We start from the raw sequence: 21,430 nt of genomic DNA, 5'->3' as shown, positions 1-21,430 counted from the left end.
GTTGTGTTACGGTGCGGATGTTCTCCCGAAATGTGTTTGTCATTCTTGTTTGGTGTGGGTTCACAGTGTGGCGCATATTTGTAACAGTGTTAAAGTTGTTTATACGGTCACCCTCAGTGTGACCTGTATGGCTGTTGACCAAGTATGCATGGCATTCACTTGTGTGTGTGAAAAGCCGTAGATATTATGTGATTAGGCCGGCACGCAAAGGCAGTGCCTTTAAGGTTTATTGGCGCTCTGTACTTCTCCCTACGTCCGTGTACACAGCGGCCTTTTAAAAAGTCATACATTTTACTTTTTGAAACAGATACCGATAATTTCCGATATTACATTTTAAAGCATTTATCGGCCGACAATATCGTCAGTCCGATATTATCGGACATCTCTATTGCTCACTGAAATTAAAATACTGCTTTAGTTAATATTTTCTAGACGTTTGCCAAGTAGTTTCTCTAAAAAAAACAAGCCACTGATATAGTGCAATATAGAATAATAATAATGCTGTACATCTGGGGCCGTACTTATCAAGCTTCTTAGAATTACTCCTAAGAAGTCTGCTAAAAGTTGACTTAAGAGTAAATAAATTCTTTGCTGAAAGCTGCACTTAAAAGTTAGTTATCAAGCGTCTTACTCACACTTTCAGCGAAGTGTAGGACTGAATCTTAAGTGTCACACTCAGAGCTGAATTACGACATTACTATGTGCCGTAAACGCAATTTTAGGTGACGTCATTTCTGTGTCCATAGAAATGACCAATCACGGAAGGGAATCTGTTGTCTAAGAATAAAGAAATATCTTGGAAATATTTAAGTGGACAATGGGAGTGTATATTTTGACAATAAACTACAAAATAATACAAAACAAACTAGTCCCCGCCGGCACTCACGCTACCGCTCCCTCTCTTCTCTCGCCCACACACTCACTGACGTCACTCACCTCACGGCCACACACATACGCTACTCTCATAACATTTTCTTTCCAATTCATTAATTAGGCAACTAATTTGAAACTGGTGTGGGTGGCTCTATATATACTAGCCCACTGCAGACACATGCAGAAATCAACAAGGAATCGAAAAGTATTAAATCTGTGACAAAAATAATATCCGCTCTGTCTAAACGATATCGTTTGATCAGCTGCTCGTCATCAAAAAAAAAAAAACATTGTTCCGTTCCCTGAACGTTGGCGCACGTCTCTCTCGCCTCAGTGCCATCCCCTGCTGGCAACTCCTAACCACTTAAGACACCTCTGAAGGTCTCTTAAATATCGTGGAGAGTAGGAGTGATTCTTAGACTTAAGAACGTTGATAAAAAGCTTTTATTCTTAAGTTTGAGAGTAGGACTAAATTTCGCAAATTCTCAGGACTTAAGTGTAAAATGGCACTCTAAGAAGCTTGATAAGTACGGCCCCAGGGGTCCCCAAACTTTTTGACTCGAGGGTCGCATCCCTGCTTGGCACTCACCACCAAGTGTTGGAATTGGGGGTTAAATCACCAAAAAAATGCTGCTCACTGCTCCCCTCACCTCACCTCCCAGGGGGTGATCAAGGGTGATGGGTCAAATGCAGAGAATAATTTCGCCACACCTAGTGTGTGTGTGACAATCATTGGTACTTTCACTTTAAAAAAATGTGGCCAGGGGCCGGGCCACCCACACCCACACCCACACCCACATACACGCACATACACATTCCTCGCGCACTAATTGACTGAAAGAGCACGCACAATCTGCGCGCTTGCCCGACACTGCGGCGCAAGCGCGATGTCACGTTATCGATGGGAAAATGCATTTTTAGACAATGTGATTTTCCCGAGTGGCTAGTAGACCCTGAGAGTAAGAAGCGCTAGAAATGGATTAGAAAGGACAGATTTTTTTTTTTTAAATAAAATAAAATAAAAAATAAAGTATATATATATTTTTTTAATCTTGAGACTTCCCGCGGGTTGGATTTTGGACGCTGGCAGGCCGTATCTGGCCCGTAGTTTGGGGACCCCTGCACTGCAAAAACTGAAATCTAAGTAAGATGAAATATGTCAAATTAGGGTGATATTTGCTTATTTTCTGTCTGATAAGATCATTCTTCTCACTAAGCATGTTTTATGTTAATGTTTTACTTGTTTTAAGTGTTTTGGTCCTAAATGATGTCAGTAAGATATTACAGCTTGTTGCTGAGATGTTATGACCTACACTACCGTTCAAAAGTTTGGGGTCACATTGAAATGTCCTTATTTTTGAAGGAAAAGCACTGTACTTTTCAATGAAGATAACTTTAAACTAGTCTTAACTTGAAAGAAATACACTCTATACATTGCTAATGTGGTAAATGACTATTCTAGCTGCAAATGTCTGCTTTTTGGTGCAATATCTACATAGGTGTATAGAGGCCCATTTCCAGCAACTATCACTCCAGTGTTCTAATGGTACAATGTGTTTGCTCATTGGCTCAGAAGGCTAATTGATGATTAGAAAACCCTTGTGCAATCATGTTCACACATCTGAAAACACTTTAGCTCGTTACAGAAGCTACAAAACTGACCTTCCTTTGAGCAGATTGAGTTTCTGGAGCATCACATTTGTGGGGTCAATTAAACGCTCAAAATGGCCAGAAAAAGAGAACTTTCTTCTGAAACGCGACAGTCTATTCTTGTTCTTAGAAATGAAGGATATTCCACTAAATTGTTTGGGTGACCACAAACTTTTGAACGGTAGTGTACATTGAGTTATACATGCTTGAAAGTAGAATATAAAGTGTTGCAAAGCTGTGTCATCAACACTCACAAGTATAAAACTACTTTTTTAAAGTAATCATTTCTTATTTCAAGCATGTAAAAAAAAAAAATCATGACTTTGACACAATTGTGTCTCATAATTAAAACAGGTGACAGCCAAATACTTTGTTTTATTTTCAATGAAACAATAGAAAATACGTATTTATATAGTAGTACAGTTATTAGTGAGAATATACTTATTTTAAAAGTATTTTTGGGTTAATTGAGGTTAGCTAATTTTACTTGTTTTGGAAAGTCTTGACAAGCCAAATTTTCTTGTTCTATTGGCAGATAATTTTGCTTAGTTCAAATAAAATACCCCTCATTTTTGTATTTTTTTGTTCTTGTTTTTGAACACTGACTTCTTGCAGTGTGCTGTACATTCATACATGTAACTATCATCTATACCGGTGATTGACGTAGGTGTAACCCTCCTTCCGCCCAAAGCTAGCTGGGTGAGGCTCCAGCTTACGTGAAGCCAACAGGATAAGTGGCAATTAAAACGACACAAAAACAATGATTTCAACAAATATAGGCATTCCATCTAATTAATGCAGTATCCCTAATAGATGCCTGGTACTCTCTGCCGTTGAGAGTAAATAAACCCTGCCAATGACTAATGTTTTCATAGCTCTTAATATGTACCTGTGTTGGCATTTAGAAAGGTGAACCTTTGTTTAAAACGAGGCACGGCCAGCCCAAAACTGTCAGCGACGCCACTGATGCACTTCTCCTGATGTACGACTCCTCCTGCCTCTTCACGGCGCAGCAGTTTGGTGACATCGCTGGGGTGGACTCCAGCATGCAGCGACAGCACAGCAACCAGATGAGGAGGACCGTCCCGGCTGCCTAAACGCCGTTTCTCTGTTAGAATCTAAAAGGGCAAAGAGTTTGTCATCAGTCTAGCAGCCAGCAGAATATTATTTGTGTTTAATGATCATTTGTACATACCATGTCTCTCTTGTTCCTGCGTAGTTGGTTGGCTTTGTTCCTTCTGTCCATCTTCCTTTGCTCCTTTCTTTGTTTTTTAGTGAGGGCAATCACAGATACCCTGCCTGTGACACACACAACATACATCTAGTGACAACCAGAGATGTGCACTAACACCTTACATTTACTTAAGGAACTTAAATATTATTCTTTTATTTGTATTTTTTTTTAATTGTACTTGTCAGATGGGACATACAGTGCAGGCCAAAAGTTTGGACACACCTTCTCATTCAATGTGTTTTCTTTAGTTTCATGACTATTTACATTGTCGATTGTTACTGAAGGCATCAAAACTATGAATGAACACATGTGGAGTAAAAAAAAGCTGAAAAAAAATTAAAACAAGTTTTATATTCTAGTTTCTTCAAAATTCTATTTTTTTGTATTTTGAATTATATTTTTCTCTGCGCTGCTGACCTGTCTCCACTCAAGATGATCTCCTGCTGGCCCCACTATGGACTGGACTCTCACTATTATAGTAGATCCACTATGGACTGGACTCTCACTATTATGTTGGATCCACTATGGACTGGACTCTCACTATTATGTTACATCCACTATGGACTGGATTCTCAGTATTATGTTAGATCCACTATGGACTGGACTTTCACTATTATGTTAGATCCACTATGGACTGGACTCTCACACTATTATGTTAGATCCACTATGGACTGGACTCTCACACTATTATGTTAGATCCACTATGGACTGGACTCTCACACTATTATGTTAGATCCACTATGGACTGGACTCTCACACTATTATGTTAGATCCACTATGGACTGGACTCTCACTATTATGTTAGATCCACTATGGACTGGACTCTCACTATTATGTTAGATCCACTATGGACTGGACTCTCACTATTATGTTACATCCACTATGGACTGGACTCTCAGTATTATGTTAGATCCACTATGGACTGGACTCTCACACTATTATGTTAGATCCACTATGGACTGGACTCTCACACTATTATGTTAGATCCACTATGGACTGGACTCTCACTATTATGTTAGATCCACTATGGACTGGACTCTCACACTATTATGTTAGATCCACTATGGACTGGACTCTCACACTATTATGTTAGATCCACTATGGACTGGACTCTCACACTATTATGTTAGATCCACTATGGACTGGACTCTCACACTATTATGTTAGATCCACTATTGACTGCACTCTCACACTATTATGTTAGATCCACTATGGACTGGACTCTCACTATTATGTTAGATCCACTATGGACTGGACTCTCTCACTATTATGTTAGATCCACTATGGACTGGACTCTCACACTATTATGTTAGATCCACTATTGACTGCACTCTCACACTATTATGTTAGATCCACTATGGACTGGACTCTCACACTATTATGTTAGATCCACTATGGACTGGACTCTCACACTATTATGTTAGATCCACTATTGACTGCACTCTCACACTATTATGTTAGATCCACTATGGACTGGACTCTCACACTATTATGTTAGATCCACTATGGACTGGACTCTCACACTATTATGTTAGATCCACTATGGACTGGACTTTCACTATTATGTTAGATCCACTATGGACTGGACTCTCACACTATTATGTTAGATCCACTATGGACTGGACTCTCACACTATTATGTTAGATCCACTATGGACTGGACTTTCACTATTATGTTAGATCCACTATGGACTGGACTCTCACACTATTATGTTAGATCCACTATGGACTGGACTCTCACAATATTATGTTAGATCCACTATGGACTGGACTCTCACACTATTATGTTAGATCCACTATGGACTGGACTCTCACTATTATGTTAGATCCACTATGGACTGGACTCTCACTATTATGTTAGATCCACTATGGACTGGACTCTCACAATATTATGTTAGATCCACTATGGACTGGACTCTCACTATTATGTTAGATCCACTATGGACTGGACTCTCACACTATTATGTTAGATCCACTATGGACTGGACTCTCACTATTATGTTAGATCCACTATGGACTGGACTCTCACACTATTATGTTAGATCCACTATGGACTGGACTCTCACTATTGTGTTAGATCCACTATGGACTGGACTCTCACACTATTATGTTAGATCCACTATGGACTGGACTCTCACACTATTATGTTAGATCCACTATGGACTGGACTCTCACACTATTATGTTAGATCCACTATGGACTGGACTCTCACACTATTATGTTAGATCCACTATGGACTGGACTCTCACACTATTATGTTAGATCCACTATGAACTGGACTCTCACTATTATGTTAGATCCACTATGAACTGGACTCTCACTATTATGTTAGATCCACTATGGACTGGACTCTCACACTATTATGTTAGATCCACTATGGACTGGACTCTCACACTATTATGTTAGATCCACTATGGACTGGACTCTCCCAATATTATGTTAGATCCACTATGGACTGAACTCTCACACTATTATGTTAGATCCACTATGGACTGGACTCTCACACTATTATGTTAGATCCACTATGGACTGGACTCTCACACTATTATGTTAGATCCACTATGGACTGGACTCTCACAGTATTATGTTAGATCCACTATGGACTGGACTCTCACACTATTATGTTAGATCCACTATGGACTGGACTCTCACACTATTATGTTAGATCCACTATGGACTGGACTCTCACTATTATGTTAGATCCACTATGGACTGGACTTTTAGATGTAGTCTTACACCACAGTAAACTAGCAATGACAAAGATATTGTTAAATGAACATTTCTGACAGAGTCAATGCAAACGACATATTTAATTAAATGCACATTTCAGCTTCTAGTGAACAAGAGACGTCAACACGTGTCTTCCTTCCACAAACACACGCAACACAATCTCACACTAGCAACTAGTACGTGTGTTTCATTTTTCCCAACACAACACTTACCTTTATGTTCCCTCTCAATTTCACCCTTCGTGCGATGCCTGCCATGTTTGTGGCCTTTGTTTTTCTGCTTGTAGACGCCAGCTCTGTGGCCTTGTTGTTTCTCGCCCTCGGCAGCCATTTTCACCATGTGGGCCGGGTCGGGAAGATTACTTCCGCACACGTGGCCACTTATGGACTTCCTCTCTCGTTGTATCTTCAAAATAAAACCCGAAACGGTAAAAAAAAATTGTAAAAAAATAAACTCAAATTAGATAAAGTAACACAACCAGTGGAAATATAACAAATCTATAAAAATATTACACTTTATATATTTATTTAATAATTAACAATACATATTTTTGATTGATTGATTGAGACTTTTATTAGTAGATTAGATTGCACAGTACAGTACATATTCCGTACAATTGACCACTAACACCCCAATAAGTTTTTCAACTTGTTTAAGTCGGGGTCCACGTTAATCAATTCATGGTAAATATATGCTGTTTTATTGCACATCTACATTGTTACATACATAAACATGTTATAAGTAGACGCAGCATTGGCTGCTGTGACGTGAGAAATTGGGCCGCCATCTTGAAGTGGTGATGAGCAGCCTAAACTGACAGTTGACAGGTGGAAAACACAGATGGTGTTCAGCGTTTTCCTGCTCAAACCAGCTAATGAACTGTTGAAAATAGGAATCGGGGGATTACTTTTCCCAAGTAAGATTTAACATTAACGTACTATTGGTTGTATTTTGTGAAAATAATATTACCACAGAGTTGAGAAGGAGCAAAGATCTTCAATAGTACTGAAATCGTAGCCGCGAGCAAACAAGAGTATGACCATAATAGAATTGCTTGTCAATGAAATTAATAAAATTTAAAAATATCATACTTGTCATTCTCTGCAAACCTATGGTGGCATCATGCCTTCAGTGTGCATATTGTATAAAGTTCTCTGCAAACTTATGACATTTTCTATTTTGTCTTCATTATTTTGTCAGAATGCACCAGAATGCTTCATTTTTGTATTTGAAAATCACAAAGAAATCTTCTGGGGGAGGATGACTCCCCTATAGGGGTTTGGTTTACAAACTTTCAGCCCCACCTATAACAAAATTCACCAGCCACCACTGATTATGATGCATTTTCATTTTAGGCAAAGTATAAGACAATACTTACTTAACAGTGTAATTGTAACCAGGAATAAGTCTTCAAGTAACAATATTCAAATACTAACATTGTTGGGTAAGACAGAATTTGGTTTCATTCTGAATCCAGTCAAACAGATTGGTGGTTTTAGCTGATATAAAGACTTTCAAGTGTTATATATGTTTATGTTTAAGTATTTGGCCGACGCTTTTATCCAAAGCGACATACATAAATCATACATCTAAAACAATCACTGTAAACATGATCATTTAAGGGAAGAATGTAATACAAAATATCAATACAAAGTGTCAAGAAAGAATAAACTCTTTGGTGCTGCAGCAACAGAGATACAGTCTATAAGATATATAGATATTTAATGTATTCATACATTGTTTATGTAGGATATACGCATGTACACTACCGTTCAAAAGTTTGGGGTCACATTGAAAAGTCCTTATTTTTGATGAAGATAACTTTAAACTAGTCTTAACTTTAAAGAAATACACTCTATACATTGCTAATGTGGTAAATGACTATTCTAGCTGCAAATGTCTGGTTTTTGGTGCAATATCTACATAGGTGTATAGAGGCCCATTTCCAGCAACTATCACTCCAGTGTTCTAATGGTACAATGTGTTTGCTCATTGGCTCAAAAGGCTAATTGATGATTAGAAAACCCTTGTGCAATCATGTTCACACATCTGAAAACACTTTAGCTCGTTACAGAAGCTACAAAACTGACCTTCATTTGAGCAGATTGAGTTTCTGGAGCATCACATTTGTGGAGTCAATTAAACGCTCAAAATGGCCAGAAAAAGAGAACTTTCATCTGAAACTCGACAGTCTATTCTTGTTCTTAGAAATGAAGGCTATTCCACAAAACTGTTTGGGTGACCCCAAACTTTTGAACAGTAGTGTATATATAACCTCATCATATTGTTTCTTCAATTTAAAAATAGCTGACCGTTTTTTCCCCCCTTCTCTGGGATTATATTCTCAGTTTTCATTTGGACGTCTGGTCACTTATAGCAGTGTTTTTCAACCTTTTTTTGAAGCAAGGCAGGTTTTTTTCATAATAAAAATTCCGGAGGCACACCACCAACAGAAAACGTTAAAAAATGAAACTCCGCCAGGTGGTCGTGACTTATTTTGAGTTTGTTGGTGTTTTCCTGTGTAGTGCTTTAGTTTTTGACTTGCATTGTTATTTTGGTGGCCCTTCCTGTTTTGTCTGTGTTTTCCTGTAGCAATTTCATGTCTTCCTTTGAGCGCTATTCCCCGCACCTGCTTTGTGTTAGCAAGCAAGGCTATTCAAGTTGTTGCTATCCTTCTTTGTGTGGACATTGTTTATTGTCGTGTCATATACGGATGTACTTTGTGGAAGCCGTAAGTTTTTGCTGTCGTCCAGCATTCTGTTTCTGTTTACTTTGTAGCCAGTTCAGTTTTACTTTTTGTTTTGCATAGCCACCCCTATGCTTCATTGCCTTTTCCTTTTCCTTCTGTTCATTTTTGGTTTAAGCATTACATACCTTTTTTACCTGCACGCTGCCTCCCGCTGTGGTCTGCATATTGGGATCACAACAAACCATCCTCGTCTCACCCGACACATTCCGACTTTTACAAAGCAATTAACTACCTGCTGCCACCTACTGACATGGAGTATTACACGGTTACCCTGCCGAGCTCTACACAGCAAAGACACCAAGTAACGCAACATTATTTGCAGATTATAATTATTGATTTGCAAAAAAATATTTTTTGGGCCAATTGGGTGAAGTTGCATAATTTCCCACGGCACACCAGACGATATCTCACGGCACACCAGTGTGCCGCGGCACACCAGTGTGCCGCGGCACAGTGGTTGAAAAACACTGACTTATAGCATATAACAATATTCTATTACTGTTAAGCTAACTATGAATAACAAAACATGTGTCCTTTATCATAGCTACACGTATGACAAAAAAGCGCGTGAAAATCAGTGGTATTCAGTGAGGTAAGATGAATTAAATGCGCTGACAGTTCATTTCTCCTGCCAAATGAATTGCACTGAGTGGAGCGGATCACCACTCCAAGATGGCGGCCCCACGTCTCGTCAGCGCCAGTAGGCAGTAGCGCTCGATGCTGAGTACCCTTAGAAGATGTCTATGGTTGAGAGCAACAGGCGAGCAGGGCGGAAGTGTTTTAGTGTGTGGAAAGAAGGCGGAGCCTCGGCCCGAGTGTGGCCTCGACTCATATACATCGAAGTATAAGTTAGCATGGTGACGTGCTCGGCCCTTTTCTGACGTCCCCTAAGGACTTATTGGACACTATCGTGGCTTGTTTAAGGGTGTTTGGGGGCCGTTTGAACTTCTCTGACGTCTGCCCTCGACGTGTTTTGACAAAAAAGGGAGGCGGCGGAGCAAGCCCTCGGCAGCCATCTTTGAAAGTGCCTGCCGCTGCGAGGGTGTTTCGAGCCTTCTGGCAACCCACTCACTTCTTTTCGCAGCCATCTTTGGAGCCGCCTGCCGCTGGGAGTGATTCCGGCATTCTGGCAACCCAGTCACTTCTTTAGGGTGGGGATTTTTTTTTCTTTTTAAATGAACTGCGTTGTCTTCACGTTGCCATCGTTTGACAGTTTAAAGAACTGCAAGAATCCGACGCGCTAATTCGCCACCGTGGAGATGACAAGAAAGGTTGGTTTTCCCAAAGTGTTTCGCGTTTCACGACATTGTGGAGTGGCCTGTCAGAGTTGGAGCTAATGTGGCTAAGCTAATGTAGCAAACATCACTTATCTTAGCCTCGGAATTCTGCTATTTTGAGGAAAAATACCAAATAATAAAAGTGGACGCTGTTAACTTAACCCTACAAACGCTTAAAATATATACACAGTTAACACATGATACACATTGTTAGGGTGGTTTTATCATATGACACGTAACTTATTCACGCTAACGTCAAGTTTTGATGCTAACATCACAGCTAACGTTAGCGTGATCAAACCCCACAAGCTAGTGCGCAACGCATTTAAAACACTCTTTACCCATTTAAAACTAACATTTTGGCTTCATTTACCTTCGAGATTCGCGTAGAAAAGTGACAGCGATGAGATAATCCTACTCATCTTTGAAAAGCTACTTGTGTCGCAACTTGAGTGACGACTTTACCCTGCCACAGGTAATCTAGTTTACCCTGCCACAGGTAATCTAGTTTACCCTGCCACAGGTAATCTAGTTTACCTTGCCACAGGTAATCTAGTTTACCATGCCACAGGCAATCTAGTTTACCTTGCCACAGGCAATCTAGTTTACCTTGCCACAGGTAATCTAGTTTACCTTGCCACAGGTAATCTAGTTTACTTTTCCACAGGTAATCTAGTTTACCTTGCCACAGGCAGTCTAGTTTACCTTGCCACAGGCAATGTAGTTTACCTTGCCACGGGTAATGTAGTTTACCTTGCCACGGGTAATCTAGTTTACCTTGCCAACTGGCAATCTAGTTTACCTTGTAATCTAGTTTGCCTTGCCACAGGTAATCTAGTTTGCTTTACCATGGGCAATCTAGTTTACCTTGCCACGGGCAATCTAGTTTACCATGCCACAGGTAATCTAGTTTAATTTGCAACTGTGGGCCACTAAATCAGCATTTTCTTTGACACTATAGCTCGTAAATCTTGTACCATGATACATGGTAATACACTTTTTTTTATATATATTACACTACAGGAGGTTTGTGTGTCAAATATGTTGAGGCCATGTCAGAGGTTACAAACTGTGGCGCAGGACCTTAATTGGGTTGCAAGGCCATTTCCTTTGGTTCACCGATTGTGATTGATTGATTGATTGAAACTTGTATTAGTAGATTGCACAGTACAGTACATATTTCGTACAATTGACCACTAAATGGTAACACCCCAATACATTTTTCAACTTGAAGTCGGGGTCCATGTTAATCAATTCATGGAAAAGTGAAAGTTAAATGCTGTATTAATCAAGCACATCAGTATCTGACATAGGTTTTCAATCCAAGAAATCTTGGATTGCTCTTGTTCAGTTGGTTGAGAATATCTATACTGCCCTTAATAAGAAGGAATTTGCTCTTGGCATATTCCTTGATCTTTCTAAATTACATATCTATGGTTTTCATAATATTGCTGTCTAGTTATGTTTATAACCGTGAGCAATTTGTGTATGTCAATGGTTGTTCTTCATCCAAATTTAAGATGTCATGTGGAGTTCCTCAGAAGTCTATACTTGGACCCCTACTATATCTCATTTACATCAATGACCTGGCTACTGTATCTTCATCCTGTACACCGATTATGTTTGCTGATGTTACAAATTTGATTCTAACTCACAAGAAATTGGAAAACCTCATTGGGGAAGCTAATTCTGGTATAGCTGTGCTATTTGAATGGTTTCTTGTTAATAGGCTATCATTAAATATTAAAAAAATCCAACTTTATTGTGTTTGCAAGGAAAGACAAAACATACTGTAAACGGGAGTGCTAAGATTTCTATTAGAGGCATCGAAATTAGTCAAGTTTCATCTACCAAATTTCTAGGTATCCTAGTGGACGAAAAATTGTCATGGACAGAACACATAGGTTCAGTCACCATCTCTTGGTATCATCAGAAGAATCAAGGGTTTTGTTCATCAGGCATGCCTCTTAACTAGGGCTGGGCGATATGGTCTTTTATTAATATCTCAATATGTTTAGTCCATGTCACGATACACCATATATATGTGGATATGTTTAGTCCATGTCACGATACACCATATATATGTGGATATGTTTAGTCCATGTCACGATACACCATATATATGTGGATATGTTTAGTCCATGTCACGATACACCATATATATGTGGATATGTTTAGTCCATGTCACGATACACCATATACATGTGGATATGTTTAGTCCATGTCACGATACACCATATATATGTGGATATGTTTAGTCCATGTCACGATACACCATATATATGTGGATATGTTTAGGCCATGTCACGATACACCATATATATGTGGATATGTTTAGGCCATGTTACGATACACCATATATATGTGGATATGTTTAGTCCATGTCACGATACACCATATATATGTGGATATGTTTAGTCCATGTCACGATACACCATATATATGTGGATATGTTTAGTCCATGTCACGATACACCATATATATGTGGATATGTTTAGTCCATGTCACGATACACCATATACATGTGGATATGTTTAGTCCATGTCACGATACACCATATATATGTGGATATGTTTAGTCCATGTCACGATACACCATATATATGTGGATATGTTTAGGCCATGTCACGATACACCATATATATGTGGATATGTTTAGTCCATGTCACGATACACCATATATATGTGGATATGTTTAGTCCATGTCACGATACACCATATATATGTGGATATGTTTAGTCCATGTCACGATACACCATATATATGTGGATATGTTTAGGCCATGTCACGATACACCATATATATGTGGATATGTTTAGGCCATGTTACGATACACCATATATATGTGGATATGTTTAGTCCATGTCACGATACACCATATATATGTGGATATGTTTAGTCCATGTCACGATACACCATATATATGTGGATATGTTTAGTCCATGTCACGATACACCATATATATGTGGATATGTTTAGTCCATGTCACGATACACCATATACATGTGGATATGTTTAGTCCATGTCACGATACACCATATATATGTGGATATGTTTAGTCCATGTCACGATACACCATATATATGTGGATATGTTTAGGCCATGTCACGATACACCATATATATGTGGATATGTTTAGTCCATGTCACGATACACCATATATATGTGGATATGTTTAGTCCATGTCACGATACACCATATATATGTGGATATGTTTAGTCCATGTCACGATACACCATATATATGTGGATATGTTTAGTCCATGTCACGATACACCATATATATGTGGATATGTTTAGTCCATGTCACGATACACCATATATATGTGGATATGTTTAGTCCATGTCACGATACACCATATATATGTGGATATTTTGCCTTAGCCTTGAATGAACACTTGATGCATATAATCACAGCAGTATGATGATTCTATGTGTCTACATTAAAACATTCTTCTTCATACTGCATTAATATATGCTACTTTTAAACTTTCATGCAGAGAGGGAAATCACAACTAAGTCAATTTAGCAAAGTGTATTTATTAAACAGTTATTAAGCAGTGGCACAAACATTCATGTCATTTCCAAAACAGAACGTGCAAGATTGTCAGAGACATTTTAAAACAAGCTATTAGTGCACTTTTGTGCTTGATGTCACTAAGATGACATATCAAAACAACAATAAATTAAAGTGCACTTTTTGTACAGAACGCCACTACAATAGTTAAAAACAAATAAAGTGCACTTTAGTGCATGATGTCACACAAGATATTTCAATAAGTGTCAAATAAAAATGAGCTGCATAATAGGAAATCAAATAGTGTATGTCCTTTACTATGTGGTAGGTTCCTGCGGACGTTATCTCCTTCTATTGTTGACTACTTTTTTCATACGGTGTTTATGTGGAAATGGTTGCTTGGGCATTTTGTTGGTGTGGCACCGAACGGAGATGTTGACATGCGGAGTTTCAAGCACTCTTCATTCTCTAGTGGGTGACTTTTCAAATGATGCTACAAATTAGCAGTGGTGCTACTTTTTGTAGCATACTTGACATATTACGGTTGTCTGTTCAACATCTTCCCGCTTGAAGCCAAACCACCACCAGACGATGGACTCCGTGCTGTTTTTCTTGGGAATTCATTCTTCCTTCATTTGTTACCAGATTCGCACCTTCTTTCTCTCGTATTACCACTCGCACCGCTAGCATCACAGCTAACGCTACCCATGCCGCTACTTCTATGCTCTTCGAGGGCGTATGCCGTTGCACGCGCGACAGTATGTGACGTATGTAAGAAAGTGTGCTTGTTTTATGTCTCTGTGAGAAGGAGAGATAAGAAAGAGTGATAAAAACCTGTAGTGTAATGCCCGCAGCTAAAAGCAACTGCGTGAGAACGTATACTCCAATATCACCATATAGTTATTTTCTATATCGCACAGAGACAAACCTGCGATATATTGAGTATATTCCATATATCGCCCAGCCCTACTCCCAACTCTTTTGTTACAGTTTAATTTATCCATATCATATATAGCAATATTGTCTGGGCTAGTACATATCCTTTAAATTTACAAAAATTATATATTACGCAAAGTAAATATGTAAGAATACCTACCTCCTTAACTATTTGGCTCCCCTGTTTAGGAAACTAAATGTACTATCTATTTATGATATCAACACAGTTCAGTCCTCTTCTTTTATCTATAAATGTACTTACCTCCTTAATACGCTTCCTACACCTTTCAAAGATTATTTTAAGACCAATTCGCAAGTTAATTTTCATAAAACTAGACAATCTGATACTCTCCATCCTATCTTTGGCCGTATCACTCTCAGCCAGTTTTTCTTCAAACACAGAGGTCCTTTACTGTGGAATAGTCACCTATGTACTCATCTTCACTCACTAACTTTAAACATAGATTAAGGGCCAACCTGACGAATCAACATTCTCCATCTGTTCCTACCTTATAATGTAGCCCTATTACTTCAACACACACCCTCACACTCACCTAAACTCAATCCACACAAGGTAGACTACTTCTCTTAGTTTTTATATACTATGTTTAATTGTGTTTGTTAATTTACTGCTGTAGGTGAGAACCTTGCATAAGCCTTTTTGGGTTTATTTTCTCACCTGCACTTATTTCTTATTGCGTATTTCTCATTACTAATTTCTTGTCTGCATGTTGTTGTTTTTTTACAATGTTTACCTCTTGTACTGTTTCTATTGTGCGAATAAATAATTAAAATAAAATGTATTAACCGATATCCAAAATTGTCACCATTCTCATCATGTTTTAGATGTTCTAATTAGATTGTTTGTGCATTACACGTAAGAGAGCAACGCTCTCTTTTGATCTTTACAATAAAGATCAGTATAATAATACATAGGGGTGTAACGGTACGTGTATGTGTATTGAACCGTTTCGGTACGGGGGTTTCGGTTCGGTTCGGAGGTGTACCGAACGAGTTTCCACACGAACATATTAAGTAGCCGCCTCGTCTTACTTCTGCCTCTGTTTCTGTCAGTCCTCTACACAGCACCCAGCATTGTCCCACCCACACAACCATGTGATTGGTTACAAACAGAGCGGTAACAGCCAATCAGCAGTGCGTATTCAGAGCGGTAACAGCCAATCAGCAGTGCGTATTCAGAGCACATGTAGTCAGTGTTTAGCAGGTAAGCATCAGGCAGCGGACTCTCCCCAAATTATACTAAACACCTCCCAGTCAACTACTAGTAACATCACTATGAGCCCGTTGACCTTCTAGAAATATAAAAGGCAGCTCAGCTCGCTCGCAGTCCTGGCTTAAGGTGAAGGCTAATTCGCTTTTAGCGTAACGTTAGCTCATTTTGTGGTGTGTGCGTGTGCGTGCGTGTGTGTGTGTGTTATGGACAGCAAAGCCCTGTCTGTCTGTTATTTCACTTTACCTTTTTCTGTGTTGATTGAGCTGTGTTGAAGCAGCAAAAAAGGACATTATGTTAAATGAAGAGTTTCTGTCTCTGATAGTTGATATAATAATGTAACTGTATCATTAAGCCTACATGAACTCCATGGTGTTCAGGGATGAATAGTCTCTCCTATTGCTATTGTACTATTTTTTCAGCTATAGTTACATTAATCATTAGTAATGCAGCAGCCTAGTTTTGAATGGCAGGGTCCCTGCTATCACATGTTGATAAAAATATAACATTTACATAATAAATCAACTACAGGCTTCCCAAATGCTGTAATAAATTAAGCATGATGAGTTAACTTGAAACTGTTCAATGTTGCACTTTTTATATGTAGAAGATACGTTTTGTCATTTTATTTAATCTGAGCAACAACTTGAGGCAGTTTAATGTTGATTAACGTGGGCAGAATTATTGTTCCCAATGTTAAAAGGATAAAGCCATTGTTTACAAATTTGGTAAATAAATAACCAAAAAATGTACATTTTGTTGTTTTCTTACTGTACCGAAAATGAACCAAACCGTGACCTCTAAACCGAGGTACGTACCGAACCGAAATTTTTGTGTACCGTTACACCCCTAATAATACATAATGTTGGACATAGAGAACATACAAAGCCTTTATTTATTGAATCAAAAATACTGAAATTCCACGACATAGTGAGTTTGCAAACAGCTAAAATGATACACAAAGCAAATAATAACCTGCTAGCCAAGAATATACAACAATTCTTCTCAAAAAAAGAGGAAAAATATAACCTTAGAGAAAAATGTAATTTAAAACATTTGTATGCACGTACAACACTTAAGACCTTCAGTATGTCAGTATGTGGAATTAAATGATGGAATGGATTAAGTAAATAAATCAAACAATGTACTAATATGATCCACTTCAAGAAACTCGTCAAACTTAAAGTGTTTACAAAGTACAAAGAAGAAGAACCATGATACACATTCTGAATTTATTTCATCCATCATTCATTTTCAAAATAATCTTACTCATCTCACCATATGAAATGTAACTTACTTCACCGAGTATTATTTATTTATTTATTTTTATTGTGATTACTTATGGAGTATATTGTGAATAAATTGAGAACAGGAAGTGAACAAAAGTTTTAGCAACTGTTATGTAAAAGAAAAGTGGTAGGATTAAAATAAGCTCTGCTTCTTTCTTCCTACTCCTTTTAGAACATGTTGAAAAGAGAAACTGGAAATTGTGACGTATCATGTTGTATGCATGCATGTTCCAAATAAAGTCCAACTCAAAATGCTACACCAATTGCCTTACAACAGTGTGAACAGGAAGTGGTGAGACATGCCGCATGGTGAAGACATAAATCGGGGAAATACCAACCCTCCAGCTTTGTTGTCTTGTCCTGCTGCATTCTTGGGCATACGCGTGGTAGGCCCACATGTAAAAAGGTGTTCTCACATGAAGGTATGAGGTCTCCTCGTTCACGTGTCTGCTGAGCATTCCACCACAAAATATGACAACAAAGCCAGGTCACATGACGATGTAGGCCTAAAGAATGGACAATAAAGGCGCACAGTCACCCACATGGTAATGAAGCTTTAAGTCAGTGGTGTGGCATGCTGCATGCATCTTGTGTGTAATTGTGAGTTGACAAAATGTGTCTCCTTGAACCGGGGGCTGGTAGTCTCAGGCGGCGTAGAGCGAAGTCTTGTGACTCTTGCTTCAGCGCCGCATCTGTTTGCAGCTGATCATCTGAGCCACATTGGCCTTATTCAGCTTCCCTTGGTGATCTTTTACAGTTGACATCTGTATGACAGTTGCGCGGCGCAGTAAAAATAACACCATTAATAAGTACATTCATTTTGGACATGACGGGGGACATTTTGCCCTACTGTGTACATCATTTCAAACAAATACGCAATCATTTTTCTCACATTCCTCCTCAGAATTTAGGATATGAAAGTCTCGAGAGCTCCCACAATAGTGTGTTGGGTGTGTACTGCCCAAATATATCCTTGATACCTAAGTTTAGAAAGTTTTTAAGTGTTTTAACATCACATTTTGTCAGGCTATCTTGCTAGAGAGAGTACAGTAGCTCAGTGTTTTTCAACCTTTTTGAGCCAAGGCACATTTTTTGCGTTGAAAAAATGCGGAGGCACACCACCAGCAGAAATCATTAAAAAACGAAACTCGGTTGACAGTAAAAAGTCGTCCTCGCAATTGTTGTATATGACTTTAAAGCATAACCAAGCATGCATCATTATAGCTCTTGTCTCAAAGTAGGTGTACTGTCACCACCTGTCTCATCACACCCTGACTTATTTGGACTTTTTTGCTGTTTTCCTGTGTAGTGTTTTAGTTCTTGTCTTGCGCTCTATTTTGGTATTTTCCTGTAGCAGTTTCATGTCTTCCTTTGAGCGATATTTCCCGCATCTACTTTGTTTTAGCAATCAAGAATATTTCAGTTGTTTTTATCCTTCTTTGTGGGGACATTGTTGATTGTCATGTCATGTTCGGATGTCCATTGTGGACGCCGTCTTTGCTCCACAGTAAGTCTTTGCTGTCGTCCAGCATTCTGTTTTTGTTTACTTTGTAGCCAGTTCAGTTTTAGTTTGGTTCTGCATAGCCTTCCCTAAGCTTCAATGCCTTTTCTTAGGGGCACTCACCTTTTGTTTATTTTTGGTTTAAGCATTAGACACCTTTTTACCTGCACACTGCCTACCGCTGTTTCTGACATCTACAAAGCAATTAGTTACCGGCTGCCACCTACTGATATGGAAGAGTATTACACGGTTACTCTGCCAAGCTCTAGACAGCACCGACACTCAACAACAACACATCATTTGCAGACTATAATTACTGGTTTGCAAAAAATATTTTTAACCCAAATAGGTGAAATTAGATCATCTCCCACGACACACCAGACTGTATCGCGGCACAGTGGTTGAAAAACACTGCAGTAGCTTATTAACCGAAGAAAAAAAAACTGCTACAGCTTCCACGTCTGTAGCTGAAAGTTTATAGTGGCAGAGCTTCAGATTTATTTTAGGAATGAGTATTTTACTTTATTGTTATTTTTACAAAGCTCACCTTGAATATTTGGTCGGTGTACACAAGACAAAGGCTGTTCAAGCTCGGGGAGGTTCATGTCCAAGAAGAAGAAGAAACACTGAACTTTATAACTGATCGCTTGGTCACCTCTTCTCTCAAGAGTGGAGCAAACATTTGAGAAAGGTGATTGATTTTTCTCACTTTTCGTGCTCACAATCAGGCTGTAGGAATAATGTAATTTAAACATCCATTTTACATGATATATGCACTTTGATTACATTTTTTTGTCAATTACAACTGTTTTGTAGACCTGAATGGTGATCAATTGAGGCAAAATGGACTGCAGTATGCTGTTGATTCAGTCTCAACCAGTTTTCAGTCCAAAAAAGGCAAACATTTACAGCTACAGCTTGACTAGTTGTATCATTTGTCCTCGCAATTTGACCGTTTTATCATTTGTTGCATGTAGAGGTGGGAAAAATGTTCGATTCTCACGTTTAGACCGTGGACGATTCATTATTCGATGGACAAATGTCCAAACATCGATTATTTACGTATGTTGAATAATGTGGCATTAATGGTAATGTTCTCTATGCGTTAGTTCTAGATTTGGTTCTGAATAACCATGGGAAAACTGTTAGCTAACATTCTTTTAACGCTATATGTTGGCTGGGTTAGCGCGGACACACTCACGGTTCATATGACAAGGTGTGCTAGCAGCGGCACCAGATTTGATGTGAAGTAGGGAAACAAGAAATTACGAAATGTGTTGTACACTTCAACTTGGGGCTGGCTGATATATCGATATACTGGATATATCGCGGGTTTGTCTCTGTGCGATATAGAAAATGACTATATGATGATATTGGAGTATACGTTCTCACGCAGTTGCTTTTAGCTGTGGGCATTACACTACAGGCCCTTCTCACTCTTTGTTGTCTCTCCTTCTCACAGAGACTTAAAACAAGCGCACCTTCTTACATATGTCACATACGTATACGCCCTTGCAGAGCAGAGAGGTAGCGACATGGGTAATGTTAGCTGTGGTGCGAGTGGTAATATGAGAGAAAGATGGTGCGAATCTGGTAACAAATAAAGGAAGAATTAATTACCAAGAAAAACAGCAGGGGGTCCATCGTCTGGCGGTGGTTTGGCTTCAAGCGGGAAGATGTTGAACAGACAACCGTAATATGTCAAGTATGCGGCGAAAGCTTTGCTACAAAAAGTAGCATTACTGCTAATATGTAGCATCATTTGAAAAGTCACCCGCTAGAGAATGAAGAGTGCTTGAAACTCCGCATGTCAACATCTCCGTTCAGTGCCACACCAACAAAATGCCCAAGCAACCATTTGCAGATCAACACCGTATGAAAAAAATAGTCAACAGAAGGAGATAACGTCCGCAGGAACCTACCACATAGTGAAGGACATACACTATTTGATTTCCTATTATGCAGCTCATTTTTATTTGACACTTATTGAAATATCTTGTGTGACATCATGCACAAAAGTGCACTTTATTTGTTTTAAACTATTGTAGTGGCGTTCTGTACAAAAAGTGCACTTTAATTGAGTGTTGTTTTGATATGTCATCTTAGAGACATCATGCACAAAAGTGCACTAATAGCTTGTTTTAAAATGTCTCTGACAATCTTGCACTTTCTGTTTTGGAAATGACATGAATGTTTGTGCCACTGCTTAATAACTGTTTAATAAATACACTTTTAGTTGTGATTTCCCTCTCTGCATGAAAGTTTAAAAGTAGCATATATTAATGCAGTATGAAAAAGAATGTTTTAATGTAGACACGTAGAATCATCATACTGCTGTGATTATATGCATCAAGTGTTCATTCAAGGCTAAGGCAAAATATCCACATATATATGGTGTATCGTGACATGGCCTAAAAATATCAAGATATTTGAAAAAGGCCATATC

At 38.7% G+C, this 21,430-nt stretch overlaps 2 protein-coding genes across 3 annotated transcripts in view; one reads left to right on the top strand and one right to left on the bottom strand.

Annotated features, from left to right (window-relative positions):
• The window catches only part of tsr1 (TSR1 ribosome maturation factor), a 39,464-nt gene extending 32,591 nt beyond the window's left edge, over positions 1 to 6,873 (bottom strand). Inside the window, exons 1-3 of one of the 2 annotated variants that reach the window (XM_062059810.1) lie at positions 6,699 to 6,873; positions 3,719 to 3,822; positions 3,413 to 3,641 (exon numbers count right to left, since the gene is read on the bottom strand). In XM_062059810.1, the coding sequence (XP_061915794.1) occupies positions 3,413 to 3,641; positions 3,719 to 3,822; positions 6,699 to 6,825 (460 nt within the window). In that variant the 5' untranslated portion in view covers positions 6,826 to 6,873. The remainder of the gene's footprint in view (positions 1 to 3,412; positions 3,642 to 3,718; positions 3,823 to 6,698) is intronic. The other variant, XM_062059809.1, reaches the window with a different exon arrangement.
• Positions 6,874 to 10,079: 3,206 nt separating this feature from the next.
• Positions 10,080 to 21,430, top strand: part of taok1a (TAO kinase 1a) — a 37,719-nt gene continuing 26,368 nt past the window's right edge. Inside the window, exon 1 of the mRNA XM_062059807.1 lies at positions 10,080 to 10,506. The gene's annotated coding sequence lies outside the window, so the exon portion shown is untranslated. The remainder of the gene's footprint in view (positions 10,507 to 21,430) is intronic.

Source organism: Entelurus aequoreus, linkage group LG10, assembly GCF_033978785.1.
Source record: "Entelurus aequoreus isolate RoL-2023_Sb linkage group LG10, RoL_Eaeq_v1.1, whole genome shotgun sequence".
Taxonomy (NCBI): Eukaryota; Metazoa; Chordata; class Actinopteri; order Syngnathiformes; family Syngnathidae; genus Entelurus; species Entelurus aequoreus.
Note: the sequence above shows the minus strand (reverse complement) of the source record. Positions and strands in the feature narration are given on the sequence as shown.